This window comes from Onychostruthus taczanowskii, unplaced genomic scaffold, assembly GCF_017590055.1.
Source record: "Onychostruthus taczanowskii isolate IOZ18803 unplaced genomic scaffold, ASM1759005v1 scaffold12, whole genome shotgun sequence".
Taxonomy (NCBI): Eukaryota; Metazoa; Chordata; class Aves; order Passeriformes; family Passeridae; genus Onychostruthus; species Onychostruthus taczanowskii.
Genome location: NW_024498351.1, coordinates 14,859,703 through 14,882,466, shown reverse-complemented (window position 1 = coordinate 14,882,466; position 22,764 = coordinate 14,859,703). Strand labels below are relative to the sequence as shown.

General features: G+C 38.0%; 1 protein-coding gene across 1 annotated transcript in view; it reads right to left on the bottom strand.

Annotated features, from left to right (window-relative positions):
- The window catches only part of TENM3 (teneurin transmembrane protein 3), a 235,797-nt gene that overhangs the window by 109,150 nt on the left and 103,883 nt on the right, over positions 1 to 22,764 (bottom strand). The window contains exon 4 of the mRNA XM_041395708.1: positions 5,510 to 5,748. Coding sequence (XP_041251642.1) covers positions 5,510 to 5,748 — 239 coding nt within the window. The remainder of the gene's footprint in view (positions 1 to 5,509; positions 5,749 to 22,764) is intronic.

Sequence of the window (22,764 nt, the reverse complement as noted above, 5' to 3'; positions counted from 1 at the left end):
AGCTTATTTTTAATATTTTGGTATGATGACAAAACAGTAATATTTTTAGACAAAAAGCGTGAGTGCTTGTAATAATTTTAAAACAAGCACAATGTAGCTATTTTTATACAGTGTAGAAAATATTAATTTTCTGTAATTATCAAACATGGCTTTCTAGTCTGGTATCTTTTCCATTCACATTTAATTTGAAACTTTCATCATGACTGTATGGTTACCTGCGTCATAGCAGAACCCAAGTTTTTCTACTGTTTCCCACAGAATGAAGTACCAACTAAAATACATGTTTTCATATAAGATATTTAATCTGTTAAATCTAAATATTAGCTTTCTTTTCTGTCCAAATTGAATTTGCTTAAGTAGGAAAAAAGTACTGATAGATAAAGAAAGTGGTGAAGTGATGAAGGCAATAGTGACAAAAATAATCATGCAGCCTTTTAAACGAAATTAAATTACTTTTTGTTTGTTTTTGGTTTTCTTTTCTTCCTACAGAAGAGATGCCCTTCTGTTATCACCAACTTGTAAATACTTGCTTTATCACAATGAATAGCTGACTGGTGTATATTCTTGTTCTGACCACTGACTGCTGAGATAAGACTAACAAGATGATCAATCCCAAGTTAGACAAAGAGTGAAGTGCTCAATGACTTGCAAGTATGACAGGTTGCTGTGAAGCAGTCAGGACAGGAAAGGCCTGACTAATAATTAGCTCAGGTCCTACTGTGCATTCAAATGATGTTTTACATTCATGGAAACTTATTTAGCAGACATAAGACAAAATTCATGACAGACGCCTGCAATTTTTCAGGGTACAGCTCTTCATGCTTAGTTGACTGAATCTGGTATTGTGCAGTTCCAGCACTGACTGAGGAACTGAATTGCTCTCCTCTTCAGTTCCATGTAAAGTGAAAATGGCAGTAATTTCTTGTATTGATTTAGACAATGTCAAGACAGTACCATTGGGAATGGAGAATCAATTGCTAGAGTGACTCCTGGGGAAGAAAGAGGCGTTCTGAGGTCCCAAAATTCTCATTAATTTCATCCATTAATTGCTGAATCCACACTACAGCAGAAATAATTAGTACATTACAAATCAGTTTGTTAATACAGCTGGTCAGAGTCTGTGATATGTAACAACATATTGGAAACAACTCCTTCTAACTGGTTAGTTCTCTATAATTACACAGTGGATTCTTCTGTTAGGAAAAATCCCATCCAAGAACAACTAAGCTCCTTCACTTAGTAAAACCCAAGTGGACAGGGTAAATCCCAAAACGTGGAATTAAAGAATGGTGGTTACATATGAAACTTTGACCTGGTGCTCATTTTTGACCTAGGAGGTGCTCACCAGAACTTTCCTTTTATTCATTCATTCACTGCAAGTGATGGATGCTGAAGAAGGCAGTAAGCCACGGGGAAACAAAGGACTAAGTCCTGTCCTGTGTTGTCTCCACAAAGTGAAACTGAATCTATTTCTTGTTTCACACAGACTCTCTGTACCAAGTTGTTTAAAACTGTTAATGTCTACAGAGAAAGAGGTCAAACAAAGGCAACTTCACTCTTCTTACTCTTTAATGGCTTATATTTAATACTGCTCTTCCTAGTCTTCCAAACCGGGAAAGAAAATTCTAAAATCTTCATGTTGGGAAAAAAAAAGTTGCTTTTTTCCTTGGTTGCAAATCTGATTACAGACAAAAGTTAAGCAAATGAGCAGCTTAAAGCAATTCCAGTGTAAACTTGATCCCAAAACAAGGCAGTTTATTTACTCCCCATTTTGCAATCCATTATTTTAAGGAGCTTTTCCTTGAATCCTTGACTTCAAACTAGAGCTATTTTTAATTCCTCTCTTCTATATGTCGTTGCAATAGTTTTTGGTTCAGCACTTGTGTGTTTCTGTTGCTTTACTTCTTTGCCAACCATTTAACAGTAAATGAAGCCTCTAAGCAAAGGACCAACATTTTCTACAACTCCCTTCAACTTTCCCTTAGCAGATCTAATTGACAGGAATTTTAAGTTTAAATATTTTGTACATTGCAGAATGGTTGAGAGAGACCATGTGGGCTAGAAATGCAAGAATGCATGGGAAGACTTTCCTTTAGACTGAAATAACATTTTCAATTCCTTGTGATCTCCAAGACTGCATTAAGTGGCTTTAGAGTGTAGTGTTTGCTCTGGTCTCTACCCATGCTGACACTCTCTGCTCTCACCTCATCTTTGCAGACTTTGTAAACGTAGGAGTCTTTCCTGTCAGAGTGATGGAAGAAGTGCAAGACATACCAGACTCTTGATGCAGCTCCTTCCTCTGGCTGGGCTAATTGACGGAGCAGTAATTGACTGAGCAGCTCTGCAAAGGCAGACATGAAGTCTAGCAAACTGTCTCTTCTGCCTTATGTCGCCTGAGCAGAGGCAGCAAGATCTCAAGTCACTTTCTCTACCCCATACTCACTGTAACTAAAATAAGCCTGGGCATGACACGTTCATTTCTGCAATTCTGAGAAGGGCTGGGTTACACCACCACTCACTGGAAGAGCAGTCTATTAGTCCTTCTGTCTGCATCTGCCACAGGCACACAATGGACATCAGCCACACCTTATCAATATGTACTGGTACATTTTGCCACAATCTTGCTGCAAAACGGGTGATTTCCCAGCTCTTGACAGTGATACTTCACACTGAATTCATTCTTTCATGTAAATGCTACAAGGTGGTAGCATTTTCACACTTGTGGCAACATATCTCTGTGAAGTTCAAAACACGTCTCAAACTGGCTATACAAATGTGACATGCCCCTTCAGCTGCTGTAAACTTCAGCAGAGATGCCAGACCACTGTACTGGAGGCATATCACAGGATGCTAGGGGTCACGCAACCCTGCAATCCTTCCCTTCTTTTTATGTTGCAACCAATTTCCTACTCAGTCGTTTCCCTTTCACACCTATGTTATGAAACATGTCTCTTCCGAAGACTGACTAAAAGAGAGTAGGGTTGTTCAGCCTGAAGAAGGGAAAGACCTTACAGCAGCTTTCTATTACCTAAAGGGGACCTGAAAGAGATCTGGAGAGGGACTTCTCACAAAGATGGGAGAAAGGGGAATGGCTTTAACTGAAATGGGACAGGTTTAGATTAGATATTAGGAATAAATTCTTCGTTGCGAGGTGGCCAGACAATGCAACAGGTTGCTCAGAGAAGCTATGGATGCCTCTGGATGTATTTAAGGTCAGGCTGGATGGCACTTTGAGCAATCTGATCTAGCACAACATGTCCCTGTCCATGGCAGGGGGTTTGAAACTAAATTACCTTAAATATCTGTTCCACCCCGAACCATTCTATGAAATGGTCAACTAAGATGAAGGAGTGCTTCCATCTTACATTAATGATTTCTACTCATTTATACTTGGCTGGCCTATTAAATGGGGAATATTTCTGATATTACATCTGCAGAGATGGGAAAACCACATATATGAATGAGTGCAATCCATTTGTCATTTTATGGACACAAAGTTCTCTAGAGAGCATCTCTGAGTGCTGAATTTTACATTTAGATTGCTGAGTTAGCTGAAATATGTGTAGTATCACCAGCAGGCACTGAGCTCCCTATTGACTGTGGGCAGAGGAAGGCTGCTGTGCATTATTTCAGCTGGGATGTGAGCTGGCGCGCACCCACGAAATGAAATGTTGTACAGCTATCTTTTCTTTACAGGGTATGTGAATAAATGATGTTGGAGCTTTCAGCCCTTGCTCACTGGAAAGCTCCGTTCTTTTTCCCGAATGCAGGAACAGAGGCGCATTAGACATGCTTATATTTCTTAATGCGCCCGTGGGAGAAATAATCCGGTACAGCTATCTTCCCGTGCCCCTCAGATTCATAAGTAATCTGGCTCTTTGGGGCTAGCAAAGTGTACAGCTCAGCTCACAATCAGGTCTCCAGTGTTTTACTGTATGTATGGCTGTTTTTCCCAGCTTCTGACAGTGATACTTCATGCTGAATTCTTTCTTGCATATTTATGCATTTATTTAGTAGCAGATGTTTACTTCTAATGATTTATGAGGCAATATTACAGACACTGAACACAATTAATGTGTTTTATAAGTGGGATTATTTCAATCCTACTTAAAAAAAGATTTTGTGTCAAAACGTAACTCTAAGCCACACCTTTAAACTCGTTGCACATTCACACAAAATAACCACAAATCCAATGACTGAAGGAAGCTGAAGAGCAGTGGCAAGCCCTACATTTGCGTATATGTCTTTTGCTCTTTGGGGCTGGCAGCTGAGGTGGAAAGGGTGCTCAGGGGGCTCAGCTTTGCTGGGTCAGAGGGGAATTTCTCCAGCTACTCAGCAACCCAGTTTCTTGCATTGTTCACAGGAGATTCAACTCAGTAAGAACTACTTCAAAGGCTCTATAGAGCTTATGCTGTGTCTTGAATTGAAATGCACCAAGGTTGTTTGAACAACGACATGAAGATTTAAGGATCTTAAGGCCTTCTAGGCTCTACTATAAATTAATACTGATTTTAAAAAGAGGGAAGGAAAGAGAGATTGACTCTCTTCTTTCTGTTTTCTTTCCTCCACTCCTCAAGATGCTAAACTTGTGTCCAACCAGTAACAAAAACCAGATCATTGTATTTATATTTCTGTAATTGTGATGATCTAAACTTCTAACTAACAAGTCAGTTAAAAGAAAGTCTTTGAAGACCATTTATGGTCTCAAGAGATGAAAAAATCTGTAATCTGGACAAAGATGCAAAGGAAGTTATGAGTGCAGAATGACCCTGTTCTGTTCCCTTATTGAAGTCAAGGACATATTCTCATAGCCAACCATTGCTCCTGTTAACTGCCTAAAACTCAAATTACATAATATTTACAGTGATCATTTAGGAAAATAATTAAGGAGATGAAGAAATGAAGGAAATCTAAACTAAAATTTGGAAAACAGAATTTAACAAACAAATAGAGGAAAGTGACATTAATTAAAAACAAACAACCCACAAGAGAGGAAGAAGTCTGAATCTTCACTGCATGCTGTCTTTTGGACAATTATTTTCCCTATTTCGCAATCAAACATCTGTATTAGACTTTTGCTCCAGCTCTATACACAAAAATACATGGATGTAATGATGGAATAGGTGATAGTTAGCATTCCTAAAGATTGTATTAGCAATATTTCAGCAAAAATGAGAGGAAAAGCGTTCCAAAGATATGCTGAAAGTTATATTCACATCATGGAATTTTTACAGCCTATATTTTACACATACTTTTATAAGAACGTGACCCCACATAATTTAATTGCAGTTCAAATACTTCTTTGAAGTTAATTCACTGACCATCAAGCTACAGGATGCTTGCAAAATATTAAAATTTTCTAATTTCTCTGAACAATTGTGGCTTTTCATTAAATCCTTGTTGCTTTTATTGTTACCAAAGACTTGGCTAGTTAAAGGTTAGTATGCCACAGTCCATGTACTATCACGCACCACTGATCATAGTGACAATTATAAAAAATGGGACTCACCTATAAAGTAGGACAGCAGTATTGCCAGCAGCACTGAGACCCCTACAGCGCAGAGTGCAGTACATTTCCAGCTACAGTACTTTGAAGACTTCTTGAATTTAAAAGCACTTCTGGATAGAGTGTTCCTAGGTAGTGGCCGAGTAGGAGGGGAATAAACAGAGCCGGATGCCATCGTGTACCCTGGCGTTGCAGTGCTGAACAGCGGTGTGGTCCCTGTTCCTGTTTTGAATAGGAAATGCCTGTGAAAGAAAGAGCATATGGTAAAGTATGAAAGTAAATCAAGCTGGAGCACTGGCAGTCCTAACTCTTTTGTTTGATGTTGCCTATTTTTCAAATAGCTAACAACATCCAACCTACAAAGGGTCATAGAAGCAATAACTTGTCATGACACTCACATGGAAAAAGACACTTTCCCTTTAAGTAAAGACCAAAGACCCCCAAACATTAATAATACACTGGCATCCAGACAGGAAACAGAACTACCCAAAATACAGGGTAGCAGGGAGGAAGTCTCTCATAGTTTTGAGAGAGACAAGTAGGGACAGGCTTTCTGCTGCTGTTTATTTGTGTTGGCTTCTGCTGCAGACTACAGGGAACTCCATTAAAAAGTCAATAATGAGCAATGTGACTGCAGTCCACACTACTTATCACAGCTTTCCTAAGTTAAGTACAAAGAAAACAGTAATCTCTCAGTTACAAATTTCTGGCAACTTCTTCAAAACAGTCAGTTAAATTTTTTTTTGGGGTCTTTCCTAAGTATTCAGTTCACTAATTCACATCTACTTGCACGTATTCCTACCATTAAAAAAATCTGATTATGCATACAAGGAGCTGTCTACAGCCTAGAAGAAGTAGTCTAAAGAAATATATTTACTAAGTGTTCAAGAAGACCAAAGACCAGCAACAGATATGAAAAGCAAAGTCAAAGTTAAGCACACTGCAAGTTACCAGTTTATTTTTTCAATTAAAACCTCCAAAGGAAGTATTACTCCCTGAGCTTCTATATTGTAGAATCCTTTATTTTCAGTTCATGCAATCATAATTACTTTGAAAGAGTCTCTCAACATGGCACATTCTACCTGGAGTTTTTCTCCAGATACACACGCACAACTCTACAAACAACAAAACCTCATTCAAAGAAAGGTCTTAGCACCAGAGGTTTCCCACTAAGTTGTTATGTTGGTAACTCTAGCATATGGCTTGCCCTTGCCTAATTAAGCCCAGAAAAATGAATACATTATATCTAAAAATGGTAAGAAAGCATACTGTGGAGACTTTGAACTTAACAACACACAGCTAAATAGAACCAGAAAGGAGTTTGGGTTTTGTCATAGCTAAGAGACACTCATGAATTGCTGATACCCAGGTCCTCCTGAAGGTAAGTGCATGCCGTATTTGCCTTGTGCCTGTCACTTACACAGCACAGCTCAGAGGATCCAGCACAAACTGAGCTAGCTGTGCAGGGGAAAAGCCTTTCTGGTTACACCACGTGGCACTGAGCTGCTTCTTAGCTGATGGGACTTTGATTCTCTGGCACACATGCTTGGATTCTTGCATAGTAATGGACCAATTTACACTGCAGAGACACTAGAAATTAATTTGCCCCACTGCAGCCTGAGAAAAATACCAGCAGTTCATAAGCAAGATTTGTTGTTTACAGGTGATTTTGCTACGGGAGGTTAATGGATGAATTACAACATCTTGGCACAGGCCCTCTACTTGAAAATATTTGCATTACAAACATGATCCCATGAAATATTTTACATAGGTTACTTCATTCTGAACAATATTAAACTTGATGGCAGCAACAACAGAAGTTTATGCACCAGATCTACTGGTGCACAACACCACACCCCAAATTTTTTTTAGCTTCTGAGCTCAGAGTATAATCAATAATCTCAAAAGACGAAGTCCTGTAGCTTAAATCCTGTCTAAGAAGGTACTCCATTAAAAGTTGTGACATTTTCAATGTAGCAAAGACCAAATTAATAACTAGCCCTATGTAAAAATATTTACAACAGCATTACTTGGATTGTACAGGTTCAGAGAATCATGTAAATTCATTAAGTCCTGATAAGTGTCTTATCCACTTGACCTTTATTGCTCTTTCCTTCCTGGCTACATATGGCGAATGTCCAGGTATATTTCACAAACAGATCCCAAAAAAACCCAAGAAACACAAAGGTAGATGTTTCCCTTTCCATGTGAATGTGTATTGTTTTGAGGGACAGAAGGAAAGCTGTATGATAGATACAACAATTCTCCTATACATGAGCTTCCTGTTAAAAATAAGAAGCTGCCTGACCAGCCTGCAATTTTCACACTCCTTCTTCTGCTGTAAGACTCAACAGACTAAAAATGGGAATTGGCATTATATGAGCACTTGACTAGAACTCCAATATACTATAAGTTTTAAGAAAATAGCGCAATAAAACAGTCTGCCACTGATATTTTCCCTTTTTTATTTTCTCTGAGAAAGTGAGAATTGATGCTGACTTTGGTAGACCACAGACTACTAGAGACTGTAATCCATATTGTCAAAGTCTTTGAGGAATTAATCCTATAGATAAACTCCAGAGATGACAGTGATGGTGTGAGCTGTCATAACTCTGACAGTCCACCTCAGGCATCAAGGTAATGAAAGGAAATTGTAACTTTTATATGTGAAGCTTAGAAAAATGTAGGTTGGAAATGACCCTTAAGATCATTGGGTCTGACTGTTAACTCAGCACTGCCAAGTCCACCTCTAAACCATGTCCCTAAATGCCACATCAACACATTTTTTTAATACCTGGAGGAATTATGACTCAACCACTTCCCTGGGCAGATTTTTCTGATGCCTGACAATCCTTTCAAATAAGTTTTTCCTAATATCCAATCTAAACCTCCCCTAGTGCAACTTGAAGCCATTTCTTCTTGTCCTATGGCTTGTTACTTGTGAGAAGAGCACAACCCCCACCTGGCTGCAATGTCCTTTCAGGTGCTTACAGAGAGTGGTAAGACGCCCCCCAAGCCTCTTTGTCTCCAGGCTACACAACCCCTGCTCCCTCAGCTGCTCCTCATAAGGCTTGTGCTCCAGATCCTTCACCAGCTTCATTGCCCTTCTCTGGACTCGCTCCAGGACCTCCATGTCCTTCCTGAACCTGGGGCCCAGAACTGGACACAGCACTTGAGGTATGGCCTCATCAGTGCTGAGTACAGAGGGAAGATCCTTTCCTGATCCTGCTGCCACACTATTTTTGAGGCAGGCCAGGAAGCCACCTGGCCTTCTTGGCCACCTGGGCACACTGATGGATCATGTTCAGCTGGCAGTCAACCACTTCCAGGGCTTTTCTGCAAGACAGCTTTCCAGCCACTCTTCCCCTAACTGGTAGTGCTGCAGGAGGTTTTTGTGACCCGAGTGTAGGACCCAGCACTTGGCCATATTTAACCTTATACAGCAGGCCTTGGCCCATTGATCCAGCCTGTCCAGATCCCTCTGTGGAACCTTCTACTCTCCAGCAGATCAACAGTCCCATCCAGCCTGGTGTGTCTGTGAACTTGCTGAGGGAGCACTTAATCTCTCCATTAATAAATCATTGATAAAGACTGTTGATTATAGACAAAGCATCATCAGCTGGGCAAGGGAGGTGATTATCCTGCTCTGCTCTGCACTGCTGGGGCCTCACCTTGAATATTGTGTGCAGTTCTGGGCACCAAAGAAGGTTATAAATAGGAATGTTATAGATAAGAACGTTACAAAGCTATAAGAGAGTGTCCAAAGAAGGGCCATGAGGATGGTGAAGGGCTTTGAGGGGAAGCCATATGCGAAGCAGCTGAGGTCACTTGGTCTGTTCAGTCTGGAAAAAGGGAGGCTCAGAGGAGACCTCACAGCAGTCTACAATTTGCTCATGAAGTGGAGGGGCAGACACTGATCTCTTCTCTGTGATTGGTAACAGGACCCAAGGGAACAGCCTGAAGCTGTGTCAGGGGAGGCTTAGGTTGGTCATTAGAAAAAGGTTCTTCACCCAGAGAGTGGTTGGGCACTGGAAGAGGCTCCCCAGGGAAGTGGTCACAGCACCAAACCTGAGAGAGTTCAGCAAGAGTTTGGAGTACACTTTTGGGTAATGGTGTGACTCTTGGGGATGGTTCTGTGCAGGGTCAGGAGCTGAACTTCATGATCTTGATGGGTCCTTTCCAACTCAGCTTCTTCTCTGATACTGGGAAATTAAACAGGACTGGTCCCAATACTGAGCCATTGGGAACACCACTCATGACTGGCCACCAGCTGGGTATAACTCTACTCACCACCCTCTGGACCCAGCCATTCAGCCACTTTTCTACCCAGTGAAGAGTGCACCTGTCCATGGCACGATCAGCCAGTTACTCCAGGAGCATGCTGTGGGAATTCAGTAGTAGAAATTCAGGAATGTGTTGTCTTAGGCAGCACACAGCACAGCTCCTCACCTTAAGCTATTCTCCTTTATTTTGAATCCCATTAATACAATGCCAGAGTGGTTGCACTGTCTTGCTGAACGCTGAGGGAAAAACAATGGCAGAAAAGTCAGTCTGGCATTTTCATGTGGGTTAAGAAAATTTGTTTGGATATCTCTATTTCTAATGAGTGGAGTTACTAACAAAGTTGTCAGAGACTCTCCTGCTACATTAACTCTGAGTGATAAGTATTTAAAGTGTAATGCTATCAGACTTGCACATCTTGTCTGCCTCACTGAGCCATGCCAAACTGCTCCTATGAGACTCTTGGAAGGATATGGCATCTGACAACAAACCCAGGCTGCTTCCAGATAATGCTGCAATTCTTATGCTCTTGAAATAGAATCTATCCACAAATTATTTAAATTATCTATATATCTATCTACCCTGTCTTTTCAAACTATGCAGCTCAAATAGCTAATTTCTAAAGCCTAAACTGTTTGCACTACTTGACCAGGCACTGACTTACAGGAAATTACACTATATTTCATCTCACAGGGAGCTTATAGCATCTGCAATAGTGTATCTTCCCTTCAAAATTGATCACATAACATGCACTTGCTACATCTTCACGTAAGCAGCACTTTAAATATTTTATTAAGCTATGGAGTACAAAACTCCTGTGAATCATGCTAATATTTTACAAGACAAGCCAGTTCTGTATTGTTAAATAATTCAACTTTTAAAGCAAATAATATTCCACTCTTACATTTATTCAATATATATTTCTGCCAACTTATTCAACAGATGCTGCTATTAAAAAGTCAGCTAATCTTAACATTTTAAGTGGGAAGTATTCAGTACCTAACAAATCTAAACTACAAAATAGGAAGCTATGTAATAAACTAATCTTTTAAAGACATCTGGGAAGTACCCTTATTTCACAAATGTTAGGCATTTTACTTAAGCTTTTGCCCTTACAAAACAAGATGGAAATACAGCATCAAAAAACTCAAAGGTGTCAGTTTAGAAAACAGAAGCATGTGAACAAAAGTAAAACAATAAAGTTTTTAATTTTAGTCAGTACTCTTTGAGCACCAAGTGCTGATGTGCAGTGGCTGACATGCAGATGGTTTCTCCCTTCTCACAGTGGTGAGGAGAGAGGGCTCACAGCGTTTTTTTTGTGCTGCCACTTCCTCTGTGGAAAATAAAACTGAAGCATTCTCTACTAAATTCAGTAAAGAGAAAAACAGAAGGGACAAAAACGTGATAAAACCCATCCATGAGTTTGGCAGAAAGATTAAGTTAACTGAAAACTGTGTCTTTATAGAAATGGAGATAGACTATCAAAATATTCAAGGACAGTAAGACTCAGCCCAGAAGCCCCAGTACTTCTGATATAAGATAGCCAAGTGTCCAGCAACAGAAATGTGATTTAGAATAACTTGCTTCATGAAAGGATCGATGACAAGAACTTTTGACCGCAGTTTAGAAGAAAATGGATACTATGCATCAATGAATGCAATATTATATAAACACATCTGGAAAGCCCTAGACTCCAGATTGCCAGAAGCTGAGATATTATATAAATAAACTATCACCAAGCAAAAAAGGAATATTACACATTACTTTACAAATAGACTGGTCTCAACTGGAATAGAGTTATTGCATAATTTTAACATTCCTAATGTAATTTTTACATTAGATATGTGACTTTTTTAGCTTATGCTGAAGTTGCTTCACCTTGCTAAAGAACAATTTCTCTAATTTTGGGCATCATACATATAGAATGCCTTGCAATACTTGGAAGATGTAAAACAGCCCAGCTTATCAATTCAAAAAACTTTTTTGGCATCATTTTGGCTCTGTTTTAAATGATTTCATAATGTGCAACCCTGCCAAAAGAGTGCTGAATCACATGACAAGTATGTCACACCATATTAAAAGTCTCACAGGACTTTAACAAAACTCATACTAAATATGGAATTGTGAATAAGGCCCAGCAAAATTGTACTGAAATTCTCACAGTACATCAGAATATGCATCATATTTTATCACCCTGCCAGTGATATTGAATGGCAGCTACTCTTACTTTGTGCAACATTATTATTTAGTTGATGTCTGCTATCACAGAATAAAGGCCAATATTGCTAGGCCTTATGCATACAAGGATTAAACACTCTTTATCTTAAGAGCTATAATACCACTGACCCAGAATAAAATCGTATTTAGAATATATATGTTTAAAAACTCTAAATAATTTAATCCTAAATCTTTGGATCTTTTCTATCATTGTACACTAACAACATCTGAAAAATATGGAGGAGAATAAATCTATTAATTTGGTCATGTTTCTGAGTAGAGAGATTCCATTGTGATCAGTAAAAAATGTCCTAGTGCTATAGGTTTTCTTGCAGCCCTGTCTCCTACACTGTTCTAAAAGCAATGTTTGGTCAGCTCCATGATGGTCCAGTTAGTGATAAATGGCTCTAAAATCATTACAGCCCACTGCTAGAAGAAAACTGAGGAAGAACTGCTTCAACACTCAGAAGACTGCACTACAAAAGGAATCCAATGTTAGAAATGATCTCTGTACTTCTGATGAAGATGTCTATCTAAAAAGCAGTGTAAGGGGTAGGATTCCTGAAAGCATATGAAGAACAATGAGAAAGTTAGTTTATTCCAAAAACAATGGAGAAAGAGATAAACTTATTTGACAGTGAACAGTTACAAAAGCTGTGTAAAACTGTAACCACATAAGCAGAAACAGGAATTACTGTAGTAGGGTAGACCATCAAGAGCAACACCCAGTCTGAAAGTGGCCAGTGTAAAGGGAGGGATGAATGCCTTCCAGTCTGTTTATTCACTAACAGCTTGCTCTTTCTCTAAGCAGCCCAAAACTCATGCTCTCACTGATGTCTTGTGGCATTTTGTTCTGCAGGCTAAACATGCACTATATCAAAACGTATTTTCTTCTCTCAATTTCAATTTAAATTCAACTGATTATTTCCCTGTTCTTGTATAATGAGTATGTACAGTTTTCCCCGCGGTACACAAAGACAAGTTTTTATAATACTACTGTTTGGCTCACTTTATTTTTAGGGTAAAACACACAAAAGCATTAAGAACTAATTGCCTAAAGCAAAAAAGCAAAATTTAGGCTTTTTATGGGTCAGGCAAAAGCAACTGTGGAGATGAGGAAAGCTATTTTCAGATACCTGTTGTTTCAGTGCAGAATAAATCAAAACTGACATTTGGAAGTTGACAGAATAGAAACTGACTTGAAGAGAGGTGAAAGAGAAAAGAAAAATTATCCCTAACATTTTCTGCATTTTTTTTCTTTTACCTCTAGGTATCAAAATATCCATATATAGTTAGAAATATCTGGGACGCTTTAAAACTTTCTTCCATGTAAGCAAAAAGTCCATTAATCTGTTTTATTTGACTCATCTGTTGTCCTTGCAATTTGAGAAAACCTCTGGACACAATAGCAATCACCAGCAGAGAAGACCACTGTTGACTCAAAAGATCACTGTACTTTACTGGACTCTTCCAGCTACGGCAATAGCATTCTTTTTTTCTGTAATCACAAATTACATATTTTATGAAATGGGCACATCAATTTTCACATTGTGGAGCACAGGTTAATCTTCCCCCCAAACCAACTCAAATCTGCCAGTATCTAACTCCATTAAAAATAATCTATTTGCCTCTAAGGTGTGTTGAATCTGTGGACATTATCACATGAATTAACACATTTTTAAGCAAGCCCAGGCAAAATGTCTTATGCATTCCGTGAAGGTCCTCAATCTGTTAGCCTGGATTCACTCCAAGGCACGAGAGGTAATACACCTTAGACACTTAGGATTAGAAATACGTCAATTTCATTCTCCTAAGGTTCCAGAGGTGGAAAAAACTTCTATCAAATCCACTTTGAGTGAATGCAAATTGAAAGAAATGTAGATTTTAGGGAATATATGTTTCAGTGGCAAACTTCTGTATCAGGACCCAACTCCTCTCCTTAGAATTCAATAGTACTCCTAATGACCTAGGTTTGACATTTAATATAAAGGTATCATTGAATTCCTAGGAATAAAAACTGTTAACTATTCTGTATTGTAACGAATAAAACTCTGATAATTGCTCACCTGAACTAAAAATAAACCACCAGATTTTCCCCCCAAATGGACTCAATTCATAATGCACCTATCTAGAGATAGAAGTAATAAGTAATTCTGCTTTTCAATAACATAATGGAACTTTCTACAAAAGTTTGGCAGCATCATGAGGCCAATGTAAGCAAATAAGACATAAGGCTAGCTAAAATTTTATCTTTTTATTTTTCTGATGTTTCAAATGGGAAGAACAGACTTTCAGACAGAACTCCCTATGGTTTGGGAGCTCTGCCTCAAATATATCACACTAACACATGCAGAGATAGTGCACATCTATCTCTCTGCAAAGACCTAGAGGTTTATTTGTCATTTCCATACAAAGAGATCAATTAGTCTTAAGAAAGTTAAAAAAGGAGGGATAAATCCAGCTGCAGCTATTATAGTTTGCTCCTACTTCTCTCATTTAAGATTTTGTTTTGTCTCTCCCTCACTTTCTTGAATGCAAACCAGCTGATTTTTTCCCTCCTGGGAGTGGGTTATCATCCTTTTTTGTTTGTTCAAAAAACCCTATGACATATGTTACCCATCAGAATGAGGAGAAAACCATTAAATGTGTAAAAGACAGTAGTCTAAGATCATGATCTATCACAGTACTGCACCTACTGACTGGTGTGCCCTCTTTCTGCTGACAGACCCTATTCATGCTGGATTCAACTGGGTTGTCTGAGAGAAACCATGACCCTCACCTGCCACCTGACATTAGAGACCTCTGTCTGATTCACTAACGGATAGATCACATAAATAAATATGATTCCTTGCTCTGAGCTGAGGAAACAGATAGAAAGAAAAGATTAATCTCTGCCAACTAACATTACAGGAAAGATGCAAAAGATAACAGAAATTACTGGCTAGGTTTCATGTGAACTCTGGTTGATTGATGCATGAGAAAAGCTTTCCCAGCAGGCTCTAGCAGGAATTGGATTCTTGTTTCTCTGTGAACACTTTATGCCTGTCTTCATCTTCTTTTATCATTCTTTTGAGATGAAACCTTGTAGCTGGTGGTGTTTGCCCTTAGCACAGGCTTATGACTGACTTCCACAGAACCATATGGCTGCATTTAACGTAACTCCAAGCCAGCACAGAAACTGTTATGCTGTGAATTTGTCTTTGTTTATTTTCTGGGCAGAATTGCAATAAAAAAAAATTCTTAGAAAGAAATAAAAGCAAATTTCCGCTTCCTTGGAGTCATGATTCATGGTATCACAATCCTGGAAAAAGCTTCATGATCACAGCAGATGAAATGATGATCAAAGTTTGGGGGAAAGAAAGAAAGAGAAGACTGCTATTATCCCAGCTATTACCCATATATAAAAACAGAAGAAACATCTGTGGGAAATGAAGATAAGCCCCTTCTACCAGATTATTCAAATGTTTCAGAAAAGCACTTTACATATGGCAACACTTGCTTGAATTTGGCTCGGTTTACACCAAGGATCTGCCTTCTTTGCAAACTGAACACTGATATCCAAGAAAGAACAAAAGTCCTCTAAGGGCTAAAGTGTCTTCTCACTGCTTGTGTGTTCTTTCACATCTGTCTCCTGCAGGCTACAGCTCCACTGCTGGCTGCTGGAAAAAGAATGGAGAAGTCAGGCACAGCAACTTGCAGCTGAAGCTTCAAAGAGCAATTCACACAAGACAGCGTTCCAATCTGCTGTCAAAGTCATGAGGACATGATGACTTGAAGGACTGAATGCTGACAAAAGCCCCAAACTTCCTCTCCTTTGGTATGTTAGAGTAAATCTTCCTTTTCATCACCCCTACCTTCTTGGTGGTACAAGAAAGAATACAGTTCTACAGGATGGAAAGGGCACCTGTTATGCTCTTATTTGTTTCTCCAAATTCAGATTTGGGCTGCTAGTTCTGGACCCCAGAGAAGAAGTAGTTCGTTTCTGCATATTTAGAATCAAAAGAGCCAGAATAATCAGATGGCTCTGCCAAGGCTGCTCCTTTGTGCTCCTCTGCTATGCTGCACTCTGTGAAGATGAACAAGGGGAACAAACAATACTAAGCCACACTTTGCAGAAACGAGCAAGCAAGTCCAATGCAAAGAATGCTTTGTGCTGGGTGAACAAGTAAACAGACCTGGCTCAGTTGTAGCCACTCATACTGCTCACTGCAGGACTATCCCACTTCTTACTTTCCAGATAAGAGTGAAACTAGATCTATGTATTGCTGGAAAAATATCAAGTAGTTCTGTTGCCTTACAGGCTTCCTTTGGGTCTCTCAAAGGACTAGTACTTACACAGACTTCCACCTATGTTACAGTAAGTGACTCAGCTCTTGCTCTCTTGATTTGTTGGTGATGTTCACTTCTGAAGAAGGCAGCAGTTGGGAGTGAACTTAGCAGCCCTTTACTGCACTTTCTTATACTGAATTCAGTGTTTCTGATGCAATATTCCTGCTATTACAGTTCTCCTCTGTCCAAAGGAAGGGAGAGCCAGAGGAGAGCATCTGAATTTTGTAGTGAAGACCTGAAATGCTTATGTGAGCAGTAAGGATTTATATTATACTTCCTTATCTTCTCTGCTCTTCTGGAATCATACCACTACCAAGATAGTCAGGAAAAGTTATCTCTGAGCTGAGGCACTCTAACTTTAGCCAGTTCCTGTCTTATATATTGAGTAAGTTACACTTTCCAAGCAGAAAATCAAAGGAATGTAGAGCACAGCTACTCCTCCAATCGTTTTACTACCCTTGCTGTCTTCATAAAGTTGCAAGAGAACAATTTCTCTAAATGTCTCAAAAGGCACACGGAGAGCATTTAAAAAAGAAATATAGTTTAAGAGTGATCCAGAGCTGCATTATGTACCCAAGGATTAATTCAGAAATTGGAATAAAGGTAGAAACTTTGTCTACACTGACTGAGCATAGTCTCTCATATGCAACATGCCAAGTTTCATAGAACTGAGAGACCACCATTCTTGGATTCACAAAGGCAGAGGAATAGACCTTGTGCCCAGAGGAGGGTGTTGCTTTATATTTTATGGTACTCATTTTCACACACGCCTTTTTGCAGATGGTCTTCTCTTCATGCAGTCAGCATTATCAGAGATGCTGAATGCAGGCACTATACAATCCTCCAGGTCTATGTTTTGTCATGACATTTGGTGTTGCTTCCTCACCTATTTTAATGTGACAGAAAGAATCTCCAGAATCTGTTGAAATTCCCTTCTGGTTCAACTTGACCTGCACTTACTGGGATGGCAAGCTCAGCTGCAGCCATGCAACTGCAGAAAGAAGATAGTTTTTAATTTTGCAAGTTTTTTTGTGCTAGCTTTATGATTTTTTTTTTTTAACTGAAGTGTTAACTTGTGATTTTATTTAAGAAAGTTTGAAGAAATTTAGAAATCATGTTGAAAGCTTTCTCATCTGCATAGGCTATCACAGACAGAAAATCAGTGGTTTGATTATTTCTGGCCTCTGGTACTAGTAGAGCATATGCCAGTAGCCAAGGTTTCTCCTTGGCTGAGTCAGTCCCATAGGTGATGACATGCACACAATTCAAAAGGATTTCACAAATAATCACAAGCAGTAAAGGACAAGAAATTATCTCAGTTTTCATCATAGATTTTCAGCCTCTAGTCCTCTAGCTATCTATCCTCCATCTATCTCCCACCTTGCTTAACCCACCAGTCTCAGTTCCTTCTTATGGACTACTCCAAATCTACCCATTTGGACAGCCAGTCCTATCCCTTTTGTACTCAGCCTCTTTCAGCTTTCTCCTCTACCACTATTAAGTTTAATACAGCATACCCTAAACTCAGCTCTCCCAAACAGAAGACAAAAATTCTGAAACAACCACCTCACAAAGAATTCCTACTTAAATACAACAGAAGTTTTCTAACATTGCAAAAGTATGAAATTTTCAGAAAATGTGGGGACAACAGAAAACAGAGAATACACAATACAGAAAAATACAGAAATAGAAAATACTAGCAAGCTCTATCTATAAATAATGCAAATACAGTCATTTGCTGATAGTGAATCTTACATATTTTCAGATTTTGACACCTAGGTAACTTAGGGAAGAGGACTATCAGGTTAGGTAAAAGGAAAACAGACTTCTTACTTCAAACTAAGCTGGCTTGTCAACAGGTACACTAACATATGTTTGTACATCAGAGAAAAGAATAAAGCCAACAATACATAGCACTAAAATATATTGAGATTTACAGCTGTCTGATGATAATTAATGCACAGTGAATACATCTATTGAAGCTATAAACAACTATTCTTTGGGTCTAGGCCTATGAAACATTAGAATTTCTATATCAAATGTCTATTTCTATAATCATTCTTAACAATAAAGTTGTCAAATTGATTAGATTAATATTCTCTCCATAAGCCATACAAATCAAGAAATAGTATATCATAACACATGACATGAAAACAAAGAAACAAATATAGAATGATTCTAGCTGTGACTCAGTATGTTAGTGACATTGATAAACTGAATCTTCATGCTGATAGCATGTTGTAGTCTCAAATCTATTATGCTTTGGAACTGATGTATTATTATCTCTGGACAACTTTCACACCAGGAGATGATCCCTGCTAGCATAATTTTAAAAATGAAGGCATTACAAACAAGATAAATTCCATTGTATTGTTACCTGAATTTCTCAACTAACAGAAATTTCATATAACATACACCATTTGCTAAAATACTTACATTTGTTGATCCTATTACAAACATACAAAGCATAAACCAGGCACAGTTCTATTAACTATACTACAGCATTTATGCATCTGAAGCAGCACTGTATGGTAATTGTTCTACAGGAAACAATAATATTTGGCTTTGTTCTCTTTTAATACAGTATGCTTAAATTTTTACTTTGAAGACAATATATTGAGATCTTCTGGCAAATATCTGCAATATCTTTGAGTTTGCTGATAATGATTGACTAATTGAATTTAACATACCATCCTCTTCCTGCTGCTGATTTTAATTTGTGTCTAAGTGAAAACTTAAGAGTTTTTGGGAGAAGCAGATCAATGTACTGTGTCAATATATATTACAGACTAATTAGCAGGCAACTGCAGATCTCCTCATTTAATCAAATAGCACATTGTCCCTTTTATGAAGTTAGGAGTTACCATTAACAAAACATAATTTGGACACAAAAGTCTGATTTTTAGTGGAGTATAAAACAAACTGACAGAAAAAGGTAAATTTATTAATTAACAATTAATTAATGATTAACAATTCTGAAATGATACTGCTATGTCAGGGTTTTTTTCCTCTGTGTGTGTGGATCAGAAATTAATTATACTGATTTGGCACAGGAATACCAAGAAATAGTTCAAAAATTAGAACCATATTATTGACAAAGTTAAGTAGATATGGAACAATTCTAAAATACAAATTTTACTTAAACAAATTGAAATTTTAATTTATGTGGAATTCTCTATTTACAGTTACATATTTATCAGCAGTTTCAATCTCAAACTAGCTGGTAAAAATATTAGAGATTAGGTATGTAACTCCTGTCAACTTCTTTGATTGGTCATTCTTTATGCTATAATATACGTCATAATATTTCTAAAAGCAGTATTTGCCAAGTAGTAAATACATTACAAATGAAGGATCAGACCTGGCAAATGTGTAATCACGCAAATAGTTTGCAACAGCCTGCAAAATTGGGTCACAGACAATTAATACAATGTCAATTGCATTCTTAATGTCTTAAGTCAAAGCAAGCAAGATTTGCCAGTCAAAGCTTACTATTTTGTACCTGCTAAGAGTCAGTATCACAAATAATTCAGATAATTTTTTAAAAATCAGACATAAGGATGAGTACGTTTGTTCCAGATGTTTTCCTATTGCAATAATTTTTTTTAAAACCACACTTTGTCTTCTGTGTCAATAGTTAGCATCATGCAAACACTGAAGAGTCACATACCCATAACTGCTATCGTGATATGTTGGAGAAAACACATCCATCTCTATAAGGTTGTCATGACCATTTGCAAGGACTGCTTGACTTTCTAATTCTCTATACATAAAGATACAAAAAAATGAAATTAGAGGTGCAATTTCAAATTAAAGAACGGGATGATCCCACAAAAAAGAATATACTAATTCTGTTGAGTAACTTTGTGCAAAACTGAATGCGGGATTTTTCTGCCTTCCATGCTGTCCTCTGAACTATATGCTGGATTGTAACCTGAAGACAGTGTTATAAGGCTACCTTTAGGTGGTCATTACCCTTTGATACTCTTTGGTTCCTTATTTATGTGCAAGTCCTTGAATAAAATTCCTGACTGCTGCCTGTGGCAAGGCATGTTTAAGGACTGAGCAGTGCATAGTGGGGGACGTTATTTATTTGATGAGGCTGATCAGAAATGAAGTAATAAAACTGAACTGAGACTATTAAAAGACAGTCTCTTGCTGGCTATCTGGCACAGCCAGCCAGCAAGAAAAATATGCAGAGGGCTGGCTACCAGAGTGAATGGGGATCTCACGTTCTGTAAATGACAATGCACAGCAGCAGGAGAGGCAAAAGAGGCATCAGAGTCTCTGGTTCTCTCAGGGAATAGTGAGGAAATGAGGGGGAGAAATGAAGTAAGCCACTATTACGTTCTTTGGAACCGTCTATTTCTTTTGTCCTATCTAAAACAGGGAATGATTAATGTGGGGAAAAAAAAATACTTGAGTCCATTCTTAGTTCAATGACTGTGCATCTCTGAAAATGGGAATGATAAACTCAAGGAACAAGGAACGCTGTGCAAATGCTACTGAATTCTGGACTACTGGTGCTTGCCGAAGAGCCAGGGGACAAAATACACAGCATGATCAAATTCCAAGTACTTATGGTGACAGCAAGGGATATTTGAGCAGGAAAGATGCCAGAGGGATCAAGCAAAAATCTAAAGTAAGGCACTATTGACATCAAAGAAAGCTTATAAGCATATGGGCTTGGTGTTTTAGGATTGAAACAGATGCTCAGTGAGAACTGACAGTAAGAGAATGTCAGAAGAAAACAGAACTTTTTTGACTTTAGTATTGGAAAACAATACTTAATTTCTAATGTCTGAATATAATGATCCCATAATTATGGCATGTCAATTTTTCAAATGTATTCATGCTGTCAGCAATCTAAGCAGAGTCCTGTTTCTTCAACTTGCAAATCAGCAATGTGGGCACAGTGCTTAACAGGGTCTTCAGAAGAGCACGACTTGAACTCCATTCCCAGTTTCTGCCTTTATTTTGTACCATGCACCTTCTCAACAGAAGTAACATCTCTAATCAAGTCCATGTGTGAAAAAACCTGGAAGACTTACAGACCTGAACAATTTGAATTTAATTAAACTAGGCACTGTTTTAGTGGGTGGAATGTGTAAAATAGGTGGTTAGAGCAGATTTTAACACTGTGTTTTTGAGGACAATCAATCAGCCTCTACACAAATTGATTTAAAACTTCCCTGGGTGTTTATCAATATCCTTTCCACACCTTAATCAATACTGAAGGCAACTGGATCATTGACAGTCCACCCCAATAATGACACGTGCATATTCATCACACTTTAGGAGTTTCTAAAGTCTTCATATTCTAAAATGAATTTTGAATCAAGTTTACAGAACAGTTTTGAAATAACATATTCCAGGAAATATTTTGTCTATACTATTTCTGAGGTCTTCCAGTACTTCAATTAAGTTCCTCAAAATGCTAAAGTATTTTCTAGTCATCAAGTATTTCTTCAACCTTCTTTTCTTCTTGGTAAAATAAGTGGCTAAGTAGCTGAATATAGTAATGTTCCTACAACTCTACTTTTAATACTAAGTGGTAAGAGAAGACCAAGCAGTATCTGTATAAACTATGAAAAACATGTTAGTTTCTTGGCTAGTTTCTATAAAAAAGTCATAGTCCATCACACAAAATGCAGCCATCTTTCAAATGAGGTATTTTTTGCAGCAAATCCAGTAAGAAAAAGCAAAGCTCTTCTTTGATTCACTGGCATGTTAGCACAGATTCTGAATAAAGTTACATAATAGTTTCAGAGATTTATTCCTTGACTGGAATATGTAAATTTCCCCTCAACAACAAATTGATCTTTTACATTCAATGACTGAAATTAATGAAATACTTCCAAGGAAATGCACTAAGAGATGTTACCAGCTTATTTTTATCTACAAATGTATGAGTTCTAACATACTTTTCCAGTGTGCATCTCTAACATTCATAATTGACTCAGCATTAAAAAAATTCTGCACATTCAAATATTTAACAGAGAGAGCATTTAAAGAAGTGATTTACTATGTATTTTTAAATATCAGTAATTTAGATCTTGCTAGAACTCAAAGTCATGAGAATGTTACTATTGATACTGGTAATCAAGAAATCATTACTAAAAGTAGTAGCTGAACAAAAACTTAAAGCTCAATGATAATAAAAAACCCACTAATATTTAATTACTAAATGATCTTTTATGATATTCAGACATCTGACATGTAGTCATATATTTACATGCCTCTGGCTGTCCAACCATTTCAATTCAAATAAAAAAATGGAAAGATTTTGATTTCTTCAGAAGTTCATATTAATCTCTAGTACTGGCTCCTCCAGCAGATCTACTGTCTCTACAAATGAACCCAACTTACACCTGGCTAGGGAACAGTCAAATAATAAAGATCACTAAATGTTCAATGAAAGGTCCTGTAGT